The 23,147-nt window shown below is 37.1% G+C and overlaps 4 protein-coding genes across 4 annotated transcripts; 1 reads left to right on the top strand and 3 right to left on the bottom strand.

Annotated features, from left to right (window-relative positions):
* Positions 1-9: 9 nt before the first annotated feature.
* On the bottom strand, positions 10-2,846 carry LOC105961323 (ras-related protein RABB1c). The gene is made up of 6 exons (XM_012985556.2): positions 2,519-2,846; positions 1,844-1,983; positions 1,595-1,677; positions 871-1,075; positions 635-703; positions 10-230 (listed from the first exon to the last, which is right to left on the bottom strand). The coding sequence occupies exons 1-6, from the start codon at positions 2,562-2,564 to the stop codon at positions 138-140; spliced, it is 636 nt and encodes a 211-aa protein (XP_012841010.2). The 5' UTR covers positions 2,565-2,846; the 3' UTR covers positions 10-137.
* Positions 2,847-6,432: 3,586 nt separating this feature from the next.
* LOC148765906 (uncharacterized) lies at positions 6,433-8,915 on the top strand. Its single transcript, XM_088812413.1, has 4 exons — positions 6,433-7,034; positions 7,154-7,289; positions 7,757-7,809; positions 7,967-8,915. Exons 1-4 carry the CDS (start codon positions 6,433-6,435, stop codon positions 8,913-8,915), a joined length of 1,740 nt encoding a protein of 579 aa, XP_088668539.1.
* A 7,280-nt stretch (positions 8,916-16,195) lies between these two features.
* On the bottom strand, positions 16,196-16,555 carry LOC148765905 (uncharacterized). The gene has a single exon (XM_088812412.1). The coding sequence runs from the start codon at positions 16,553-16,555 to the stop codon at positions 16,196-16,198; it is 360 nt and encodes a 119-aa protein (XP_088668538.1).
* A 117-nt stretch (positions 16,556-16,672) lies between these two features.
* Positions 16,673-17,900, bottom strand: LOC148765904 (uncharacterized). The gene is made up of 3 exons (XM_088812411.1): positions 17,814-17,900; positions 17,345-17,697; positions 16,673-17,204 (listed from the first exon to the last, which is right to left on the bottom strand). The coding sequence occupies exons 1-3, from the start codon at positions 17,898-17,900 to the stop codon at positions 16,673-16,675; spliced, it is 972 nt and encodes a 323-aa protein (XP_088668537.1).
* Positions 17,901-23,147: the final 5,247 nt, after the last annotated feature.

The raw sequence follows: 23,147 nt of genomic DNA, 5'->3' as shown, positions 1-23,147 counted from the left end.
AGAAAAGAATAAACAATCATATGTATATATAATAAAAAAAAGGGGGGGAAATTGCAAAGTTTTTGTTTTTATGTTTCCATTTTGCAGTGTATCAAATAAACCAGATAAAAATGAAATGAAGAGAGAGAGAGAGACACTCAGTTACAGCAACCTCCGCCTTGAGAAACAGAGCCACCTCTTCCTTCTGATGGTCCTTGTATTCCTCCATACCCAACTTTTATTCCATATGACTGTGTAAATATTTACCATTTTTCATTATTTTTTACACTATTCAATCAAACCAACTCAACAACAACACACACATCAAATTCAACCGGGCCCCGTTTCATTTGGTAACGTAGTCGAAGTCTAAACATTACGTAAGGACCTTATTCACTTATGCAATAAATAATTTACTTTATTTACGTAACGCCCAACCAACCATATAGCCCCATATATATATGTTGTTCTAAGAGTATGCTCAAATAGTTGCAATACGTCTCTTTCTAATAATTTAAACTAATCGAATATATGCTCTTCTCTACAATTTTTACTGAAAACAGTTCTAAGAATTTCATTGTAATTAGCATAAATCGTATCAAATCGAGCATCTATAAAAAGAATCAGCTAAATTAGCTTTTCTGTAACAACATACCTCATTAGACACGTCAAAAGCTCCATCCTGGATCTTCTTGTAGATTGTTGACGCAGTCTTTATAAATGCCTGCCAAAAGAAAAAGAAAAAGAAAAACGAAACAACCAGAGTATCACTACAATAGTTAACTCTCAGCAAGATGGGCGCAAAGTAAAAGAAACTCGGGTGGGTCAAATTGCACGAGATTATTTATATTAGGGATTTGACGAACGAAGAGGTGAAAAGAAGTTTATAACCTCCTCGACATTTTGAGCAGTTTTGGCAGAAGCTTCCATGAATATTAAGCCGTTCTCCTTAGCAAACTGCTCCCCTTCCTCACTGCTTACAGCTCTTCTGTGAGCCAGATCGCACTTGTTTCCTATCAGCATTATCGTCATGTTCGCATTTGCGTGCTGCCTTGCATCTTCTAACCAACTCGCAAGGTGGTTAAACGTTTCCCTCCTGAACAAGAAATTATTATATTCGGTTAATTTCATTGGTAAGATAAAAGCAACGTCATATTATTTGGTACAAGCCATGGCATATATTTGTGGTATTTTTAAGAAATATAAAATCATTTCAGTAACCGTGTAGATAAACGGGCTTCTATTTCTAATAAAAGCTAGTTTTGACTATTTGCAAAGAAATAATTACGGAGCAAAATGAAGACAGATGTAACATGTTATATTCATATGTACATTATTCAAGTTATGTGAAAGTAATAACCAGGGCCATTAGTAATTCATCAAGAAAATCTGTGTTCACAGACGAGGAGAAACTTACTTCACGAGATACAGCAAGTCCCAGGTTAATATAATCAAGAAGTTTAGAACATGCAGTCGGGAATTCAGATAATTTTGTTTATGCAAAAGGGACTAATAAGCTGTTTTGTACCAGTTCAATAATTCAATCGAAAACATGAAAACCGGAGCATCGAATTCCACCACGTATGCAATTTATAATATTCAAACACAAGAATACCTTGTGATGTCATAAACTAGAAGCGCGCCAGCTGCACCTCTGTAGTAAGACCTCGTAATAGACCTGAATGATTCTTGACCAGCCTGACACGATAAAAAAATCACTAAAGATGTCATTTATGTTAAAAGAATGCATTAATAAAATTAATCTTTTATCGTAAAATGACGACACAGAATTTTTTCACAATGTGGAAGCTATTAGTACTATATGGTGACAACACTAGGGTATTTAAATAAGTTTTTCACAAACCGTGTCCCAAATCTGTAACTTCATCGGTTTGTTGTCGATCGTGATCATTCTAGCACCAAATTCGACACCAATTGTCAAGTCATGAACTGGCTGAAATCGTTTGTCGGTGAACTGCAGAAGCAGGCATGACTTTCCGACACCTGCAAACAGCCAGACATCCTCGAATTCAATACGATCGATCGATTCAATCTCTTGCATATACAGTAGTACCAACAATATAATACACCACTTCTAACCAACTTAAATCAACACGAGTTGTTATTGCAACACAAGAATATTTAATAATCATAATATGCAAACGAAAGATATTTCTTACCCTGATCGTCAACCTTTCGACCAAAAGGCAATATGCATAAAACTAAATCAGCTTCAGAACAACAAAATTGCAACTTTTAAATGGTTCAAAGCAAACACTAGTTAAACCACATGCTGTTTCCAATTAATAATTGCATATTTCTTGATCCAAATTGATAACCGGGTTTATATACATCAGAAATAATACCCCTACAGAGGAAATAGCTATTGCGCCATCCAATTCAAATCATACCCAATTTCTATATTCCAGATCAGAGGACAACCAAATTAAGATAAAAAAAAACCTAGAACAAGCGATCACCATAATTTCGTGCAGGGAAAAACAACCAACAGAAATTAAATAATGAAAAAAACAATTACCGGTATCTCCGATGATAATGTACTTGAAGAGGTAAGCATACGACATGCTTTTTCGTCGGGATCAATCACCAAAGTTTCGTAGCAAAAATATAATTCAGAAAAAAAAAGAGAGAGATCCGAAAAATAATTAATTAACGGTTGGGTTTTGGATGAATCGGCGCTTAAGGTATGATGATTTGAGACGAAAGGAGGAGAGAGAGAGAGAGAGTTTTTGCACTCTTTAGAGAGAGAAAAATGTCGCAATGGGGAAGAACCGCAAAAAAATATAACGAGCTGTCGGTTTTGATTAGTTGACTCTTTTTTAAGTCGAATTGAATCCTTAACCAACAAGTAATATCAAGTTCCAACTTTTGTGAACCTGTTTAGCCGTGTTTTTATTTTTATTTGGGTTAAATACACTTTTCACCCACCCCTAAAGTATACCCGATGTAAGACTTACCCCCTAAAGTATCATTTGTAACACTTACCTCTCTCAAGAATAATTTAATTTGTATTTTAAATTTTAATACCTTAAAAAAATTATTTTATTGAAAGGAATAACTAGAAAAATAATCAAATTATACAACTAAAAATATCTGTTGAAAAATACAATATTTAAAAATTTAAAAATATTATCTTGCGTTGGGTACTTATTCAATAAATAACATCTAATTATTGTTAGACCAATTAATCGAATATATTCATATCCATAAATTTTAAGAAATCAATACATAACTAATAGTAATCTTAAGTATTTAAATTTATTTTAGTTCATTAATTTCTTAAAATATATTTTCATTCATGATTACACAACATATATTACTTTTTAATTTTTTTCCCAATAATTTAATTTCAGTTAATTTTGAATTTTTTATGATCCGTTATTTATTAACTTTTTATGTTTATTATTAATTTAAATTTTAACATATAAAATAATTGATATTGAGGGGCGAAGTGTTACAAATGATACTTTAAAGGGTAAGTGTTATATAAGTTACACTTCAAGGGTACAAAGTGTATTTAGCACTTTTTATTTTTTTCGGTTTTTTAATGTACATTTTCTCTTATTAATTAGTCAAAAGGCTAAAATCGTGGATGTTAATGCAAATATTTAACTAACCTAATTAATTTAAGGAATTATCGGTGCATTTTTTTCTAGTTACACTACGAAATAATTCATTTATAGAGAAATCTTTTAACTTTTTTCAAATTCTCTCAACCTCTAAATAAACCGAACTTTCTAGATTGTGATTTGTTTCCACTACAATCAAATAGAACACAAGAATTATCAACATGGCCAACATATCGATCCCAATAATGAGTTAAAAATTTACGTTTTTGTCTGATAATCGTCGATTTTTATGCGTTTCGTGTAGGATACCACGAAATGATGCATTCAATTTCGTGATTTCTATCACGAAATACACATCATATTCTGTTTTTTCAATTATTTCGTGCAAGACACTGCGGAATGTATTATATTATTTCGTGTTTTTATGTACGAAATGAAGGATAAAATCCCTTATTGCATGTTTCGTGCTTTTTGCCACGAAATGTAGCATGTATTTTTATACGAAATCCCTAGTGTTTAAAAAAAAAAATATTTCTTATTTTTGCAAGGATTAACCTTGTTAGAGTAGGTGACCAACAAGACAACTTGTGGCTGTGGTCTTTTCATTTATTCTTGTAATAAATAATCATTTTTCGTATTAATGATAAAACACCTTGGCATTCTATATCTTTGTCCCTTGTACAAGCATAGATATAGTCCTTACAGTTATTACAATTACTTATATTTGATCTATTAGGATCATGAGATATTTAATTAAGTATAATAACTGTTAAACGTGTTCCTAGTCGAAGGGTTACGCCACCAATGAGAATATCGACCTTTTCCATTAAGAGACTAGCACTTAGTGGATGTGTGCTGCGTCTCATCAGTAAACGGTATTGTGATATCGACATACATAAGTGGGTGCTCGTAAGTTGACGAGTTCACTGAACTCCCTCATCCTAGAAATCTCTAAGTGGTTCTCAATAATCGAGTAGAGATTTCTATGACATAGTTGTACACCATTAGTCCTTAAGACCTAGACATCACCGTGACTTCACTAGAAGACCAGCTATATCGTGCCTGTCCCTGGTTTCCACCGAGGACCGCCCCAAGGGCCAGTGTTCGTGCAGTCCGAAATCTAGTGGGATGTCTGTGTATTGTAGTCGGGGATTCGATCGCTAGAATAGTCTTAGATGTCCTGTGTGCTCTCATAGTTTGTAATCTTTAAGTCTCTGGCCAGAGCTGACTAACTGATGATTAGGGAATTTGATTCTCTAAGTCATGCACGCACAAATTACAACACTTAGAACGATCGCAAAATTATTGAACTATAAAGGAGGTCTCGATGAACCAACCTCTAGTTCAATCGGGACATATGTATCGAATGGATCGTACTGTACGTTAACTATATTACACGGTTCTTGCATGCACTTTATTTGTATCTAGGGAATCATGATGCGTAGTTGCTAGACGCCAATCTTGATTCGTTGGGTGATTAAGTTGAAACGAGCTTCATCTTAATTATAACTCTAGGGACGAGTTTATGCCACAAAGAGTTTTGGGCCCACGGCTAGCTTACACCTGAACCATCGAGGGTCACACTGCTCGTGCACTCGAGTTCTTTGAATAAATGGTGAAAGATAAAAATGTTTCATCTTTGCATAATTAGAAGTCAATACGATTGAGTCCAGCATTTATAATTGGGAATTATGAATGAGAATAAGAAATGGAAAGAACTAGGGGAACATGTTAGTGAACTTTCTAAATTGAGAAGTTTCCAAATTTAGCAAGTCCACTAAATTAGGGTTTCTAGTTTTAGAAATTGGAAATCGAGATTTGGCTTTCGTAATGACGAGGACGTTTCAATGATCCGAAAATATAATTGTTATAATTTTGCAATCATTGGTTTATGAGAAACGAGCGAAGAAAAACTAACGAACTTAAGTTGTTGGGCCCGGTCCAACTTAAGCCCGTTAGGGCTTACATACAAGACACTATAAATACAAGATTTATAGGTCTTGTACAAATACAAGAAACCTTAGCCGTTCTCCACTCACGTCCGCTGCCATCTCCACCGCCGCTGTCGCCATCGCCCTGTCGCCGGAAATCGGCGCCCACGCACCGCTTCTCCTCGGTAGTTCTTTTATGTTATTTTATTCTTCCGTTTAATCTAACTTTTGCGTGTCTAGTGCCACGTATTTAGTAGAACTCGGTATACGAGGTGAAATCCGAGAGGAGGAAGACAAATGAGTCAAATCGTCGAGAAGCACTCGCCGAACAGCCGCCGCACGCGCCGCCCGAAGACAGCGCGTGATTCACACGCGCCGCCGCTGCTCGCGCGTCCGTCATCGCCGCTTCGCCGCCGCTTCTCCTGACTGCACGGATTGGTTTACGTGGCAGTTTGCTTCAATCCGAGAATTCGCCTCACGCTTCAAGAGGTATTTTTCGGATCCGTTTTAATTAGATTTTAATTTAATATGATTAAATTAATTGTTGATATTTGCATTATGGTTTTTCATGTATTTCATTATGTGATTATTAATGTACGATTCGTGATTTACTGCGAGCATGCTACTTGATTTAATTACCGAATTAATAATATGCATGTTGTTTTTTAATTTCGCTGGAAGCATTAAGGTACGCAATTAATTTCTATTATCGAGTACGTGTTTATACGATTAAACTTGTTTTTCATATAAAATTTTTATTTTCCGCTGCGTACACGTGTCCGATTCGCAACATAAATAATTTATCTTTCTTTAAGCAACAACATGGAGACAACTTGTATTTTGATCCTGCAGTTTTGGAGCGAAACGAATATGAATATTTCTCTCACTTCTTCCAAGTTGATATTGTGTTCGATAGTAAGGAATAATTAATAATGTGGGCGAAAGCAACTGCAGTTAGTGATTCTATGATTTGTCAGTCAAGAACGGAGAATGCACAGTATTTGACGTGTGAAAAATACGGACATGGCCGACAAAAGAATATCAATGTGCAAGATGCTAAAAACACTGGAACAAAAATATATTGCTGTCTGTTCATATTAATTGGTAAAAAGTCAAGGTTTGGTGAGTTATGGCGGTTGACTGGCAGCAGCGGCAAGCATACTCATCCTCCGGTGTTTTTTTCTCACGGACATGGTACGGCTAGTCGTATAACTCCACACCAGAAAGCAAGAATTAAAGAATTGAGAAATCCTCACGTGAAACCAATGTTAATCATGGATAGATTGAGGAAGGATGATCCGACGATACAAACCTCTATGAAGCAGGTTTACAATGAGTTGGCCAAGACTAAATCAGAGGAAATTGATGGGATGACTGTTATTCAGTTTCTGATGCATAACTTTCAACGAGGCGGATATCGATATTGGCATTGCGTAGATAGTGAAACGAGCAACACAATAACGAATGTTATGTTTGCATGCACGAATGTTATGTTTGCATGCCCCGAATCGATTAAGCTACTACGGCTGTTCCCGTACGTTTTATTGATGAGATGCACATACAAAACCTATAAGTGAGTTAGCTTTTACGATTGTTTAACTTATAATTGTAGTTTTATAATGTATTATGTAAATATGTAAAAAAATTATGTAGGTATGGAATTTCTCTTTCGAAAATAATTGGGATTAATCCAATTGGGAATAATTTCACGATTGCTATTGCATTTATGTCGCATGGAGATGCAGACATGAGACACCTACGAGAGGACTTTGAATTCTTTGAGAGATTTGTTAGATGGCGTTGAACCTGATGCGATCCTGACAAACAAGGAGTTGGGTCTCTTGAAAGCACTGCAAAATGTCTTTCCAGTTTCGTATCACATATTGTGTATATTCCATATAAACAAAAATATTGAGGCAAATGCGATGAAAATTATGGGAGGCAACAAAGACCAATGTTTTATATTCCGACGTTGGGTGTGGGCTAAGCTGGTAAAATCAGAAACCGAAGAAGAGTATCAATACAATTATAATGAAATTGTTGGACGGTATGCAGAATATCCTAGACCGATACATTATTTGAATGATATGTGGTTCATCTACAAGGATAATTTTCTCGAGTCTATACACGCAATGTGTATCATTTTGGCAACACGAGCACCAACAGGTATTACATGTCTTAGTTATTTCAATGTTGAAATATATTATATAAAAGTAATATTTATATTATAATTTGATTGTCGTTGCAATCGGACAGGGTGGAGAGTGCTTATTCTTCTGCATAGGGTTGGTTAAATGCTTCGACCAGAGGTGTTGATAACGTGCAAGGCAAACTTTGGGACCAAGTTCATATTCAAATTAGTCAGTTGAAGTGCAATCTTTTCATTATCACCCAAGATAAAGAAGTATACTGCAGCGTGGTCGTGATTTCAGGGTTTAATTTGTTACATTAAGCATCTGGCATTAGAGAAATTGGATCAAGAGATGGAGTCCCCGACGATGCAAGATCCGAGTATTTGCATCCACTGTCTTTGGATACTCATGGGCTCCCTTGCGCGTACAAAATTGTGCAGAAAATTGAAGATAATGACACGTTCGTCATTTTAGACCTGTATCTATTTTGGAGTACCATGGCAGTTAAACCTTCGGAGCTACCTGAAGATCAAGTAAACCGCGAGGGTCTTGTGGATAGACAAATTGATGACCTCAATAGCAATTTGAATAAGATGAATTATATGAGCAAGATAAATGTCGTGGCCTCATTGCGTGGCATCGTTTATCCATCTACGACTCATCTGTGTGAGCCATCATTTGTTAAGACCAAAGGACGATCAAACAATAACTCGATAAAGACAGACCCTTCCGGATGGCAATATCATATTGATTCAGAGATAAGTAAGTCGTCTTGTGGTCCAAGGGTCGCCAATCCTCGCCTACAGCAAAGATTCCTGAAGCAAAGGTTGATAGAAGCACTGATGGAAAGGCCTCAATCGAATATGAAAAGCCGTGGTTCTCGTATTCCCACACAAGAATCTGTTGCCCCTCCAATATCTGCACATGATGGAATCGACTTTTATTCTTTCGTGCCTCATTTTATGGTCCGTCTTATTCAAGATTATATCAACGTGATGGTGGATGGCAACTGTGGGTTTCGGTGTGTTGCTCAAGCAGTGTACAAGGATCAAGAAAGATGTCCTCAAGTGAGAGGGGAGTTGCTTATTGAGTTATACGAGCATGCTGATGTGTACACGTCGATGTTTGGCAGTACTGGATACGTTGATGTGATACGCAAGTGTGACTGGCCCTTAGGCCATTATGCACAAGCTTATTGGATGGATATGAATGAAAAGATATTTGGCATTCGCTACCAAATACAGTACATTGGTGGTACTTTTGACCCAAGTGGGGGAGTATGACTTAACTTCCTATGTTTGGCAGTGGTCATTTATCATGTATGATTGTTGTGACATTGCACAACAATCATTTCATGCTTGTTAATTTGGTCGCGAATAGTTTTCTACCATCTATCCATCCGGCATGGGTACATCCAGGAGCTAAAAACCTGAGGCACTTACTTAAAATGTTCAAACCCCGACATGAGTGTGTACGAAAAATTTAAGTCTGGTCGGTAGTTTTAAAATGTTCTTTTATCAAGGGTACTCGAATCTATTCACTGAATTTCGAGGGTTATAATTGATTTTTTTGGGAAAGTTACAAATAAAATAAACCGCATGCAAGCCAGTAAAAACGTTCTATGAATATCATTTCAGTTAATTTAATCAAATACTATTCACTATAAAGAAGTTTACTATTTTCATCCTTTATTTATCATTTAATTCTCTCGAGAAAAACGCATAGACTAGACTAGGCGTAGAAATTGGAACAAGATTTCCAATTTCCGCCGATTTCGATAAAAAATTTTCAATTTTGGAACAATATTTTATAATTCGAATTCCGAAAATCCGAGTAACATTTTTTCCAAAACTATGTGGATCAAAATTTGAATATATACGAGATTTCGATTTTAGATACGGTTTTAAGTTCCGAAAATAATCTTAAAATTCCAATTATGTCCTAATATTACACTTACAATAACAATATTATTGTGTATTTTATATTTTAGGTGACCAAAAAATAGAAATTTTCGAATTCCGCCGATTCCTATCTTAAATTTTCCGATTTTGTAACAATTTTTTTATTAGAATTTCCGAAATTGTGATTCCAATATTTATTGGAACAAAATCGGTGTTAGAGTAGGTGACCAACAAGCTAACTTGTGGCTGAAGGTTTTTATTTTTTATTTTTTTTATTTATTATTATTATTATTATTATTATTGTAATAAATAATCATTTTTCGTATTAATGATAAAAACACCTTTTGGCATTCTGTATCTTTGTCCCTTGCTAAGCATAGATATAGTACTTACAATTATTATACTTATATTTGATCTAGTTGGATCATGAGATATTTAGTTAAGTAATATAATTGTTAAACCATGTTCCTAGTCAACGAGTTAAGCCCCCAATGAGGATATCGGCATTTCCCATTAAGAGACTAGCACTTAGTGGATGTGTACTGCGTCTCATCAGTAAACGGTATTGTGATATCGACATACATAAGTGGGTGCTCGTAACTTGACAAGTTCACTGAACTCCCTCATCCTAGAAATCTCTAAGTAGTTCTCAATAATCGAGTAGAGATCTCTATGACATAGTTGTACACCATTAGTCCTTAAGACCTAGACATCACCGTGACTTCACTAGAGGACCAGTTGTATCGTGACATGTCCCTGATTTCTACCGAGGACCGCCCCAAGGGCCAGTGTTCGTGCAGTCCGAAATCTAGTGGGAGGTCTGTGTATTGTAGTCGGGGATTCGATCGCTAGAATAGTCTTGGATGTCCTGTGTGTTCTCATAGTTTGTAATCTTTAAGTCTCTGGCCATAGCTGACTAAGTGATGATTAGGGAATTTGATTCTCTAAGCCATGCACGTGCAGATTACAACACTTAAAACGATCGCAAAATTATTGAACTCTAAAGGAGGTCTCGATGAACCAATGTCTCTAGTTCAATCGGGACATATGTATCAAAGGGATCGTACTGTACGTTAACTATATGACACGGTTCTTGACGCAGAACGGAAGCACGGTAAAGAATTAATTTCTACGAATTAATCCTATAGAACAAAATAACATTCAGAATCCATTTAAAACTCTGGAATCCACCAGAAAAATAGAGAAAACTCTAAATATTTTATTAAAATTCGAAATTCTTCTCAAAATAAAGTCCTAAGGCAGCTATTTATACTAAAAAACTGAAAACCCTAATTAAACTAAGAAAATACTAAAAATTACCAAAAACGGCAAAAACAAGTTAGAGTCTGATTCTAGTAGATCTCGTAATGTTGGGAACAACCCAATTTACGGAATCCCAGTCCGATTTTTCTATGATTTGATATTAATTTTCTAAACTTACCTAAAATAGCAAAAACGAACTTTTAGGAGGCTAAACGACGCTGAATTGCTGAAATTGGACGTGATTCATGAGCTTAGCTCATGAGTTTTGTTCCTTGCGTCGTTTCACTTGAGATAGAGTTCGTTTCGTACTCAAATACAATTTGAGTTCGTCGAAAACCCTTATTTTTCCATAATTTCTTTCGATATTTCCACCAATGCCCATTAATAACTCTTCTCCGAATTAAATAGTTATTTTGCAACACGAATCCAATTTGACGTTCCTTATCAATCTCCTCTTCTTCAAAAGAGTTCGACCTCGAGCTATGATCAAAATATAACGATGCATATTTCTTTGCAAATAACTTCAAGTGCTCCACCAATATTCCCGACACAAAAATGTCGATTACAAAATCTTCCTCCAAACGAGGCGTTGGAAAAATTGGCTTCTTAATCGAAAATCCCAATGGCTCCACCAATTTCTCTGGACAGGAACTTCACCGCAAACACTATCTACAATTAGATCACATACCTCAACGCAATCCACTTGTTCCTTTTCTTCAAGTGCACCTTCCTCTTCTTGAACAAATTTTACAACTTCAAATTCTTCCTCAAATTTGTTATTAACACTCTCTTTAAACTCATCGACTCCCTCTTCAACCTTGCTAATGGTATCTTCTACCCCGTTGACGCTCTCTTCGACTTTGTTGATGTTGTCTTCAAACTCGTTGACTCTCCTTTCAACTTCATCGACTTTCACCTTGATTTCGTTAATGTCATCGTTAATCATAGCTACGCTAATTTTAACTTTTGCATAAAAAATTCCGTCTTCAACTTCATTAACTCCTACGCCATGATCCTCTACCAAACTGGATGCTTGAATAACGTACGAAGTATCTTGTACCTCCTTAACTTTGACAACGGGTGGAACATCTTCGGTTTTTCTAGAAGAACTATTTCGCTTCTGATAATATTCCTTCCTCCATGTTAACTCTTGAGCCTCTTCAAGGGTGTAGAATGTACCCCACCCCATCCTAAGACGTATTGAAATATTTAATCCTGCCAAGTCCGTGAAATTTCCGTACTTTCGGATTCTTGCAGGTTATTTAGGTTTGCTAGTCTCATAAACTCAGCATTATACTTGTTAACAGATCTACTCCCTTGCGAACAATTACGATATAGTTGAAATAGACGTTGCTCATAACCTAGGGGTAAAAAACGATCCATCAACATTTTTCTCATCCTTCTCCATGATTGGATTGAAATTTTTTCTTGTCTAGCTCTCTTCGACTGTATCCCATCCCACCATGCGGATGCACTACCATTTAACTCACACCTCACCAATTTTACCATCTTATTCGGAAAAATATCCATCAATTCAAAATACCTTTCGACTTCTGATACCCAATCGATAAAATCCTCAACTTCAAGAAAATTTCCACTAAAAGAAGGAATTTCAGCTCTTATAGGCGGGTTTTCTTCAAAATAAGAGTTGCCGCTCACCTTTGAGTAGTCATCATACCTTGATTGAAGTTGAACAGGTCCATGATAATTGTGTCTAACATATGCACCTCGGGCTACACCGTCGGCAATCATCGTGTTAGATTCAGTCATTCTGTTGTTGTCGTTGTCATGGGCAAATCCCTCGCACACCAACCGCAGATTTTGAAATTTTTCAATCCCGCGATCATCGCCAACGTAGTTGTTGTCTCCATGTTTCGCACCTTTCGCCATCTAATCAGGAAAAACCTCGCTACTGATGCCAACTGACGCATACCGAAAGCACGGTAAAGAATTAATTTCTACGAATTAATCCTATAGAACAAAATAACATTCCGAATCCACCAAAAACTCTGGAATCCACCAGAAAAATAGAGAAAACTCTAAATATTTTATTAAAATTCAAAATTCTTCTCAAAATAAAGTCCTAAGACAGCTATTTATACTAAAAAACTGAAAACCCTAATTAAACTAAGAAAATACTAAAAATTACCAAAAACGGCAAAAACAAGTTAGAGTCCGATTCTAGTAGATCTCGTAATTTTGGGAACAATCCAATTTACGGAATCCTAATCCAATTTTCTATGATTTGATATTATTTTTTTAAAACTTACCTAAAATAGCAAAAACGAACTTTTAGGAGTCTAAACGACGTTGAATTGCTGAAATTGGACGTGATTCATGAGCTTTGCTCATGAGTTTTGTTCCTTGCGCCGTTTCACTTGAGATAGAGTTCGTTTCGTACTCAAATACAATTTGAGTTCGTCGAAAACCCTTATTTTTCCATAATTTCTTTCGATAGTTCCACCAATGCCCATTAATAACTCTTCTCCGAATTAAATAGTTATTTTGCAACACGAATCCAATTTGACGTTCCTTATCAGTTCTTGCAGGCACTTAATTTGTATCTAGGGAATCATGATGCGTAGTTGCTATACGCCAATCTTGATTCGTTGGGTGGTGAAGATGAAATGAGCTTCATCTTAATTATATCTCTAGGGACGAGTTTAAACCACAATGGGTTGTGGGCCCACGGCTAGCTTACACCTAAACCATCGATGGTCACATTGCTTGTTTACTTGTATTTATTGAATAAACGGTCAAAGATTAAAACGTTTGGTCTTCACATAATTGAAAGTCAATACGATTGAATCCAACATTCATAATTGTGAATTATGAATGAGAATATGAAAAGAAAAGAACTAGGCGATGATCTTAGTGAACTTTCCAAATTGGGAAGTTTTCCGATTTAGCAGGTCTACTATATTAGGTTTTCCAATTTTAGAAATTGGAAATCGAGAATTGGTACTCGTATCAACGAGGACGTTTCGGTGACTACGAAAATATAGTTGTTATATTTTTTTGATTATTGGTTTGTGAGAAACGAGTAGAGAAAGACTAACGAGCTTAATCTGTTGGGCTCGGTCCAAGTTAAGCTCGATAGGGTTTGTACACAAGACACCATAAATACAAGATTTATAGGTCTTGCAGAAACACAAGAAACTCTAGCCGCTCCCTCACTCGAACAAGCTCACGGCCGCTGCTCCACCGCCACTCCGCCGCTGCCATCTCCGGCTATTGGCCCCACGCGCCGCCTCCGTTATTCAGTAGCTGTTTTCTTTGTCCTTTTCTTCCGTTTGTTCTAACTTTTGTGTGTCTAGTGCCACGTGATTGTTGAATTCAGTATACGAGGTGAAATCCGAGAGGAGGAAGACAAATGAGTCAGATCGCCATGATCCTGCCGCCGCACACGCCCACACGCGCCGCCCGAAGCGTGTGAACTGCACGCGCCGTCGCTGCCCCGCGCGTCCGACGCCACCGCCGTTGCCCCGCGTGTCCTACGCCAGCGTTCCGCCGCAGCTTCTCCTGACTGCACGGATTGGTTTCCGTGGCAGTTTTCTTCGCCCCGAAAGTTTGTCTCACGCTTCAAGACGTAATTAATATAATTAATTATATGTTGATATTTGCTATATGGTTTTTGCTTGAATGATTTATGAAATTATTTATATGCATGATTATTGATTTAATGCGCGAGCATGCTAATTGTTTTAATTAAGAGCAGATTATATATTATGCATGTATGCATATTAATTTGCGTTGGAAGCAATAAGGTACGAAATTAATTGTTAACTTGTGCACGTGATTATATGTAAAATATGTTTTCCATATAAATTTTTTTGTTTTCCGTTGCGTACACGTGCCTGATTCCCAACAGTTGGAACTAGTATTTCACTTCCGAAAAAATTGAAGTTTTTTCCAAAAAGACTTATTCCGATCCGATTCGTCCGATTTACACCTTTAGACAAGACCTTCTTTACACCACTATCATCATTTTGCTTAGGGTTGGGATTAGGTTGGGTCGGTCGCTTACCAGCCTAAAAACCGAACCATCCGAGAAACCAAATTTGCTCAAATTTGAAAAGCATTGCCATCCCAATCTTTGTGGGTTGGTTGATGGTTGACAACCAAATATTTGATTTCAGAATGGGTCGATTGATGGTTTTACCCGTTACATAATTCTCTTTAAAAAAATTCAAAATTTGGAGTAAAAGTATACACATTGTACCTGGTGTCACTCGCCATAACCGTTTATCAGTTCAAAATAGAATAACGATTCGATAAAAAAAAATATAGTTCCGAAATTCTAGTGGTAGATTTACGTTAACTATTTTCCTTATTGATTGTTTAGTTTAATTTAAAATGTTAACCATTTTGATAATTCCTATACCCACTTACAAAAACAACACCATTTATTTTATATTTTTTTAATAAAATTTTACTACTATAGTTGGTTGACCGATGATTATCGGTCAACCGAGTTTTGATAATATAGAAACTGTCAATCGATCTATTACATATGGGTTGGTCGAAATTTCCGACCTGATCCAATGGATCAGTTAAAAATTTATTAAACGCCTAAAAATATGATGGGTAATGGATCAGCTATTGGGTAAAAACCAACCCAGTCCCGGCCTTGATTGCTATCACATTTAAATAAAATTAAAAAAAAAAAAAAATCTATTACAATTCTTATGTTACCGTTCTTCAATATTTTTTCTTGAAATTTTATTTTCAACCAAAAACTTTCATTCATCATGCATTCCCATCAACTAATTTAATTAAAGAAATTTAAATCAAATTTTACCTGTACACATACACAAATACTCTTAAACAATAACGTGATAGTAAGAAGTTGAGAGGATAAATCCGTTTACTATAGCAAAATCTCTCTCTTCTAATTTACTATGTTGCGTCCCCCTCTCTCTCTCTCTCCCTCTATCTATGTTATGTTATGAATCTGAATAATTTATGAAAAACTCAACAGCAAATCACGAGATAAAAGAGAGATATTGTATTGTCTTCAAGCTGGAATTAGGGTTACAGTCTTTCACAAAAGAAAAGCTTAGAATTAAAGCAACTATTCTAAGCTAAGCTAACTAAACTAACTAGATGATAAGATTCAACATGTGGTTTGCAGACCATGCCTCCCCTATAAATAGAAAGAGCACAACGGTCCAAAGTTGCAGAAGACAGCTAAGACATGCTGCTTTGCATGTGACGAAAATGACATGCAGTCCTTGATGAAACGACACCGTTCCTTCCCCCCTATCTTCAGCCAAAAAACGTGTTAACAAATAAAGGACCAAACACGACTCTATTAATAGAAAACGACACCGTTTAACTCGAGTTTAAAAAAAACGGTTAAAACCGTTACACTACTTCCCCCTTTTCCAAGCCATGTCTCATGGCTTAAAATCTGGAAATCTCTTACCCATCTCCACAGCCTCCTCCCATGTTGCTTCGGATTCTGGGAGGTGAGCCCAATGCACTAACCATTGCACACACGCCGCATTATTCCTCTTGATCATTCTTCGTTCCAAGACTGCCACTGGCACCAACAAAAACTGATTTTCATCATCCAAATGAGGTATATTAGTTGGCACCTGCCCTTGGTTGCCTACTCTCCTCTTCAATTGTGATACATGAAACACAGGGTGCACTTTCGACTCAGGTGGGAGTTGCAACTCATATGACATCTCCCCTATCTTTTGAATCACCTTGAAAGGGCCACAGTATCTCAGTATCTTGGGGTCAGTTTCCATAAGTGACTTTTCCTCAAACTTAGTTGCTTAAAGGGCTTTAGATTCAAGTAAACCATGTCCCCTACTTAAAAAATCCTCTCTCTTCGGTGTTGGTTGGCGTAATACTTCATCCTCTCTCTAGCTTCTCCCAATAATCCCTTCCACTTCTAAGTGATCAGTTGATGATTCTTTAACCAAGTCCCTACTCCCTCCGTTTTTTCTCAATAGATGAGCACCATACCCTAATTGAGGTGCTGGATACCCATATAGTGCCTCAAATGGGGACATTTTGATGGATGTGTGGAATGTGGTGTTATACCACCATTCTGCCAGTGGAATCCATATGCTCAACTTCTTTGGAAATTGACCACACATGCACCTCATGTAGCTTTCTAGGCATTGATTCACCCTTTCAATTTGCCCATCCATTTGAGAGTGATGAGCAGTGCTTAACTGTTGCTGTACGCCCAAGGATTGCATCAATTCTTTCCAAAAATTACTGGTGAAGATTGGATCTCTATCCGATACAATATAGTTAGGTAGTCCATGCAGCCTGTACACTTCTTCAATGAACACTTGTGCCAATTGAGATGCACTAAGTGGATGACTGAGAGCAATAAAGTGTGCATACTTTGTGAATCTATCCATTCCTTGACCTGTTGCTTCAATCCTGGCCACAAAAATGTGATTTGGATCTTCTGGAAGGTGTTTTGGATCCCAGAATGTCCCCCTATGCTTGAATTGTGCATGTGCTCCACCAATTTCTGTCTAATATCAGTAGACTTCCCCACAAATATCCTCCATTTGTACCTTATTAACCCATCCATGTAGCCATACAGTGATACATCCCAAGGTCTGAGTGTACTATTATCAATGATTTCTTGAGCTTCTGGATCTGCTTCATAGCTCTGCACTACCTCTTGTATCCACAAAGGCTGCACTATGGTGATTTGCTGAACCTCAGCTACCTCTTCTCTTCTAGATAATGCATCTGCCACCCCATTCTCCCTTTCCTTCTTATACTCAATAGTGTAGTTGAACCCCAACAGTTTAGCTAGGTACTTGTGCTGCAAAGGGGTTGATAGCTTCTGTTCCAATAAGTATTTGAGGCTTTTTTGATAAGTTCTGATCACAAAGGAGCCACAGATTAGGTAAGACTTCCACTTTTGCACAGCAAGGAGTATGGCCAGAAATTATTTCTCATAAATGGACAATTCTAAGCTCTTGGGACCCAAAGGTTTACTGAGATAGGCTAGAGGGTGTCCATTTTGCATCATACAGCCCCTATCCCATGGTAGGAAGCATCAATCTCTACCACAAAATTTTCCTTGAAGTTGGGCAATTGCAAAACTGGAGTAGTAGTCATAGCAAGTTTCAACCTCTCAAATGCCTTTTGTGCCTCCTCATTCCATTTGAACTGCCCCTTTTTGAGTTGTTGAGTGACGGTCCTGGGCTATCTCTCCATAGCCTTTGACAAACTTTCTATAGTATCCTGTCAATCCTAAAAACCCTCTCAGTGCTTTGACTGACTGTGGTATGGGCCAATTAGTCACAGCTTGTATCTTAGTAGGGTCCACCCCCACCCCTTCTTCATTAATTACATGCCCCAGGTATTCTACTTGGTTCTTCCCAAAGCTGCACTTTGATAACTTAGCATATAGTTGGTGTTGTCTTAACAACTTGCACACAGTTTCCAAGTGTTTTATGTGCAATTCCATATTCTTACTGTATACCAAAATATCATCAAAGAAGACTAGCACAAAGTCTCTTAGGTGTGCTCTGAACACATCATTCATTAATGACTGAAATGTAGCTGGGGCATTGGTGAGTCCAAATGGCATAACTTTGAACTCATAATGTCCAGCAGAGGTGACAAAGGCTGTCTTCTCAACATCCCCCTCCTTCATTCTAATTTGATGATAGCCAGCTCTCAAGTCCACTTTGGAGAACACCTTGGCTCCTCCCAACTCATCTAATAAGTCATCAATCAGAGGTATAGGGTACCCATCTTTTATGGTCATGGCATTTAGTCTCCTGAAATCCACACAAAACCTCCAAGTGCCATCCTTCTTCTTCACCAGTAGCACTGGAGAAGCAAATGGGCTGCTGCTAGCTTGTATGACCCCAGTTTCTAGCATCTCATTGACCATATTATCTATCTCTTTTCTCTGCATATAAGGGTATCTGTAGGGCTGTGATTTGAAGGGAATTGCTCCTTCCTTGAGTGGAATACTGTGCTCAGTGTTTCTCATAGGGGGTAGTTCAGTTGGTGTTTGAAAAAGGTCTGCATACTTCTTTATAACCTCTTCTACTGCATTAGAGTGTTTCTCAGTGGAGTGTGGTCTTTCTTCTTCCTCTATGATGAAGATGCATCCCATGTTGGCTCCTTGTGTCTGTAGTAAGTCTTCCAGTTCTTCTCCACTAATCATTAAGAACTGAGGATCTTCCTCCACCCCTTGTAGTTTCATTAACTTCTCTCCTTGCCTTAAGGTAATGAAGTTTTCATTATGATCAAAAGACAGAGGTCCAAAATTCTTCATGAAATCAACTCCCAAAACTAAGTCACACCCTCCCAAATCCAGTAGAGTCACTCCTAAGTAGAAGCTGCACCCCCCCATTCCCTACTGGAAGTTTGGGCATATGGAGTCACAGATTACCTTATGCTTTCCAGCCACTTTTACTGTGGTTCTCCTAGTACAAAACCTTTCATATCCTAGTTGAAAAGCAGATTTTGGATCTATGAAGCTGTGGGAGGCTCCAGTATCCAATAGGATGGTGATCTTATGTCCTCTACATTTGCCCAAGACTTTGAGTGTGGTGTGGGAAGCTTGGCCAGTAATGACATTGAGGGAAATATGCATTAGTTCCTCCACTTCAATGGGTATTTCATCATCTCCTACTTCAGACAATTCTTCATCAGCCATGCACTCAATGTAGAACAACCTCTTACATCTGTGGCCTGGGGTGAACTTCTCTTCACAATTATAGCACAATCCTTTCCTTCTTCTTTCTTCTAACTCTTGTTTGTTCAGCCTATTAGGTTGCATCCCCCCTTTCTCAGGGTATTGGATCCTTAAGGGTTGTTCAGGAGCTAGTAACCTAGGAGTCTTATAATTGTGATTAGGTGTCTTCATAGAGCTCTTGAGTTCTGCTTTCAGTTGATCCACCATATTTTCCTGCAATTTAGCTTGGATAATGGCATGAGATTAGGTTTGAGGATTCATCATCTTCACTGTGTGTTTGAGCTCTCCCTTCAATCCCTCCACAAAGTAGCTTTCTGGTAAGTCCCTGTGTTTTCTTGCCACATATCCTTTCAGCTGCTCAAACCTCAGTCTGTAAACCTCCACCTTAGTTTCTTGGTGCAGTTTGTTGAACTCTGCAGTTAAACTCACCCATTGCTCCTCTAAAAACCTCTCTAGTACCATGCTAGAGAAAACCTCCCACCCTATGTATTCTATGCCTTCAATATAATCAGCAAACCAGTCTTGAGCCTTACCTTCAAGGTTCATAGAGGCTGTCTGCACTTTCTCTCCTTCACTCATAGGGTTTAGTCTGAAATGTCTTTGGCATCTTTTCAGCCATGTCCTTGGAAATTGCCCATCAAACTTTGGAAAGTCCACCCTAATATTTTTATTTTCCATATTTCTCATAGGCATATTAGGGTTACCTGGACCTGGAGCCATTTGCTCCGGGTTTCTTGTAGGATTTTCAGAGCTATTCCCCTATTGCATTTGTTCTTTGCCTCTGCTGCTATTCATAGATCTAGTCATATCAGCTAGCATCCTATGAATCTCCTCCATCTTTTGGTTTCTTTCCACTCTGCTCCTCTCCATTTCTTCTCTTACTGCTGATAGATCTGCCTGGTTTTGGTGTTGAAGGCCATCTGTTCATCTACAAATACGTCGGCTTCAGTTCTTGTGTTGTCACCTGAGCCAGTCCTTACATGGCTCCTTGTCATCATGGTGTGGAAAGGGGTCCAGGAACGACTGCTCTGATACCAAGTGTTATGAATTTGAATGATTTATGAAAAACTCAACAGCAACTCACGAGATAAAAGAGAGATATTGTATTGTCTTCAAGCTGGAATTAGGGTTACAGTCTTTCACAAAAGAAAAGCTTAGAATTAAAGCAATTATTCTAAGCTAAGCTAACTAAGCTAACTAGACAATAAGATTCAACATGTGGTCTGCAGACCATGCCTCCCCTATAAATAGAAAGAGCACAACGGTCCAAAGTTGCAGAAGACAGCTAAGACATGCTGCTTTGCATGTGACGAAAATGACATGCATCCCTTGATGAAACGACACCGTTCCTTCCCCCCTATCTTCAGCCAAAAAATGCGTTAACAATTAAAGGACCAAACACGACTCTATTAATAGAAAACGACACCGTTTAACTCAGGTTAAAAAAAACGGTTAAAACCGTTACGTACCTTCTTCCATCATTTATTATTTTTTTATTTAGTCTAAGGTTCTTTGATTTGTTATGAATTGTTTGTGGCGAAAGATTGAATTTTTTAATAGTTCCTATTTATTGAACCTTATTTATTCAACCGCTTTTCATTTTAAAATGTGTTGTTGATGAGTATATCAGCTACCTAATTCACTTAATAAAAAATAAAAATTTGGAGTAAAAATATGAATATTATACCTAGTGCTACTGCTGCATCATCGTTAACCGGTTCAAAATAATTAACAACAATTCGATAAAAAAAAATACAATTTTGAATTCTAAATATGCATATTCTACCATGATGTCACTATGCCATCACCACTCACCAGTACATAGCAATTAACAACATATCAACAAAAAAATACTTCAAAGTTCAACCTTTCAATAATATTTGCACAAGAAAGATGGATATCTTGGTATTCGAGATTTACATACTTTAAATAAAGCAACTTTCATAATATTGGGATGGAGATTATTGACATACCCGGATGCCCTGTGAGTTAAATGCATTAAACATAAATATTTTCCTAAGGATAATCTCCTACATATTAGTAGACTAAAGGCTAATTGTAGTTCAATATGGAGAAGTATATACAAAGTTATTCCAGAAGTTAGGGACGGATGTTTTAGGGCTATTATTACTAATGAAAGAAGTGTTAGTTTTAGGTTTGGTAAATGGTTGGATCACATGTCTCATATCTGAATATGTGAAACACATCCTTATCAATATGCTAGATTATAAAGTTAGGCTGTGTTTGGTAACTCTTAATAACCTCTTAATGATCTCTTAATGCCCTATACCTCTTATTCGGTCATCCATCATTTATTCAGCATGTTTGATGCAAACCTCTAAATTGAACAATTTATGCTGACCGATTCAGCCAAAAAATTGGAGCTTATTCATTAAGAGACAATATTATGTACCAATTTATTCTCATAATTAAAGTTTGATATTTCCAACCACCTTTTTCTCTTCTCTCAAATGTTAAAAGGCTGCACCGCTGCAGATGAATGGTCCAAAAACTTGTCCTTCAATTAAGAATTTAATTTCCTTTTCTTTTCTTTTATCTATCAAACATTTTTAGTGAAATATAATGAATTATATTCAAAACATACGCTTTTATATGTTTTTCAAAATTAGGACTAGATTTATTCAGACATATTTATTTTTATCAAAACAAGATATCACATTTCGTAATTTATTTTACTTAGATATTATTGGTAATTCATTTAGTAAATAAACCTATATATCTAACAATTTTGAGGGCTACGTAAATAGAGTTAAATGCGAAAACACCCCCTATGATTTTTCTAAAGGCCAAAAAATCCCCTGGGTAAAATTAAGTGACTAAAACCCCCTTGTAATTAGTAGTCAAAGTCATACAACCCCATCTATCTCATTCGTGTCATTCACGCGCTACCAATGCGACTGCTTGTGCGATTTTTTGTGTGAAAAGACGCAAGTGCCCTCTAAATCTCTCTTAGTTTTTCTTGTTCCATTTTAAACCAAAAAAAAAATAATAATAATTACTAAATATAAATAAATTAATTAAAAAAGAACAAAACAAGAAAAAATAAAAAAAAGAAAAACAAATTGGAATTTCTTCCTTCGTCAAACTCACGCCAACCCCAAATTCATCTTCTTCGCCTCGCCCATTTTCTTGTCCGACATTGCCATCTTCTTCTCCGACGTTGCCCAGCGACCGCCGCCGCAGCCGCGAGTTCAGATCCCCCTCCAAAGTCGCCTCCAATCGAAGTCCGGCGAGCTCTACTTCGCTGAATTCTCCGACGAATAACAAAGCCCATCGCAAAATCCTCTCAAACGCAGCTGCCGCTGCAGCCGCCGCTGAGTGAGAGTTGAGTGGGTGAGGCGTGTCTATGTGAGCTATGAGCTGAGAAATTAAAATTGAAGTGTGCGTTGTTTTTTTTTCAATTGGAGAAGAGGGCTAAATTGAAAGTGTTAGGGACTGAATTGAAAATTTTGAAAATTTCATTTGAGTCATAAAATTCTAGAGGATGGATATATTTATCTGGAGGGCTTTTTTGTCTTTTCGCGAGCGGTCAACGGACAAAAATAAAAAAGGGTCGAGTGTGCTTGATTGAACACTTGTTAGGGGGGTTTTTGTGACTTATTTTTTCTGAGGGGATTTTTTGCATTTCA

This window comes from Erythranthe guttata, chromosome 13, assembly GCF_056151865.1.
Source record: "Erythranthe guttata isolate IM_541 chromosome 13, IM_541, whole genome shotgun sequence".
NCBI lineage: Eukaryota > Viridiplantae > Streptophyta > Magnoliopsida > Lamiales > Phrymaceae > Erythranthe > Erythranthe guttata.
This window is presented reverse-complemented; position numbering and strand designations above follow the sequence as displayed.

Excerpts from the sequence above, each read along its gene's own strand:
- LOC105961323 (XM_012985556.2), bottom strand. The coding sequence starts at position 2,564 with ATGTCGTATGCTTACCTCTTCAAGTACATTATCATCGGAGATACCG. Across the intron at positions 1,076-1,594 it reads CTAGTTTATGACATCACAAG|GAGGGAAACGTTTAACCACC; the intron begins GTATTCTTGTGT and ends TTTCTTGTTCAG. Across the intron at positions 704-870 it reads CTGCTCAAAATGTCGAGGAG|GCATTTATAAAGACTGCGTC; the intron begins GTTATAAACTTC and ends TTCTTTTGGCAG.
- LOC148765906 (XM_088812413.1), top strand. The coding sequence starts at position 6,433 with ATGTGGGCGAAAGCAACTGCAGTTAGTGATTCTATGATTTGTCAGTCA. Across the intron at positions 7,035-7,153 it reads AAGCTACTACGGCTGTTCCC|GTATGGAATTTCTCTTTCGA; the intron begins GTACGTTTTATT and ends AAAATTATGTAG. Across the intron at positions 7,290-7,756 it reads TTGAATTCTTTGAGAGATTT|GGTGGAGAGTGCTTATTCTT; the intron begins GTTAGATGGCGT and ends GCAATCGGACAG.
- LOC148765905 (XM_088812412.1), bottom strand. The coding sequence starts at position 16,555 with ATGGAAACTGACCCCAAGATACTGAGATACTGTGGCCCTTTCAAGGTG.
- LOC148765904 (XM_088812411.1), bottom strand. The coding sequence starts at position 17,900 with ATGACTACTACTCCAGTTTTGCAATTGCCCAACTTCAAGGAAAATTTT. Across the intron at positions 17,698-17,813 it reads CCTACCATGGGATAGGGGCT|TGGAAGTCTTACCTAATCTG; the intron begins GTATGATGCAAA and ends GCTGTGCAAAAG. Across the intron at positions 17,205-17,344 it reads TACATGGATGGGTTAATAAG|GATTGAAGCAACAGGTCAAG; the intron begins GTACAAATGGAG and ends TTTTGTGGCCAG.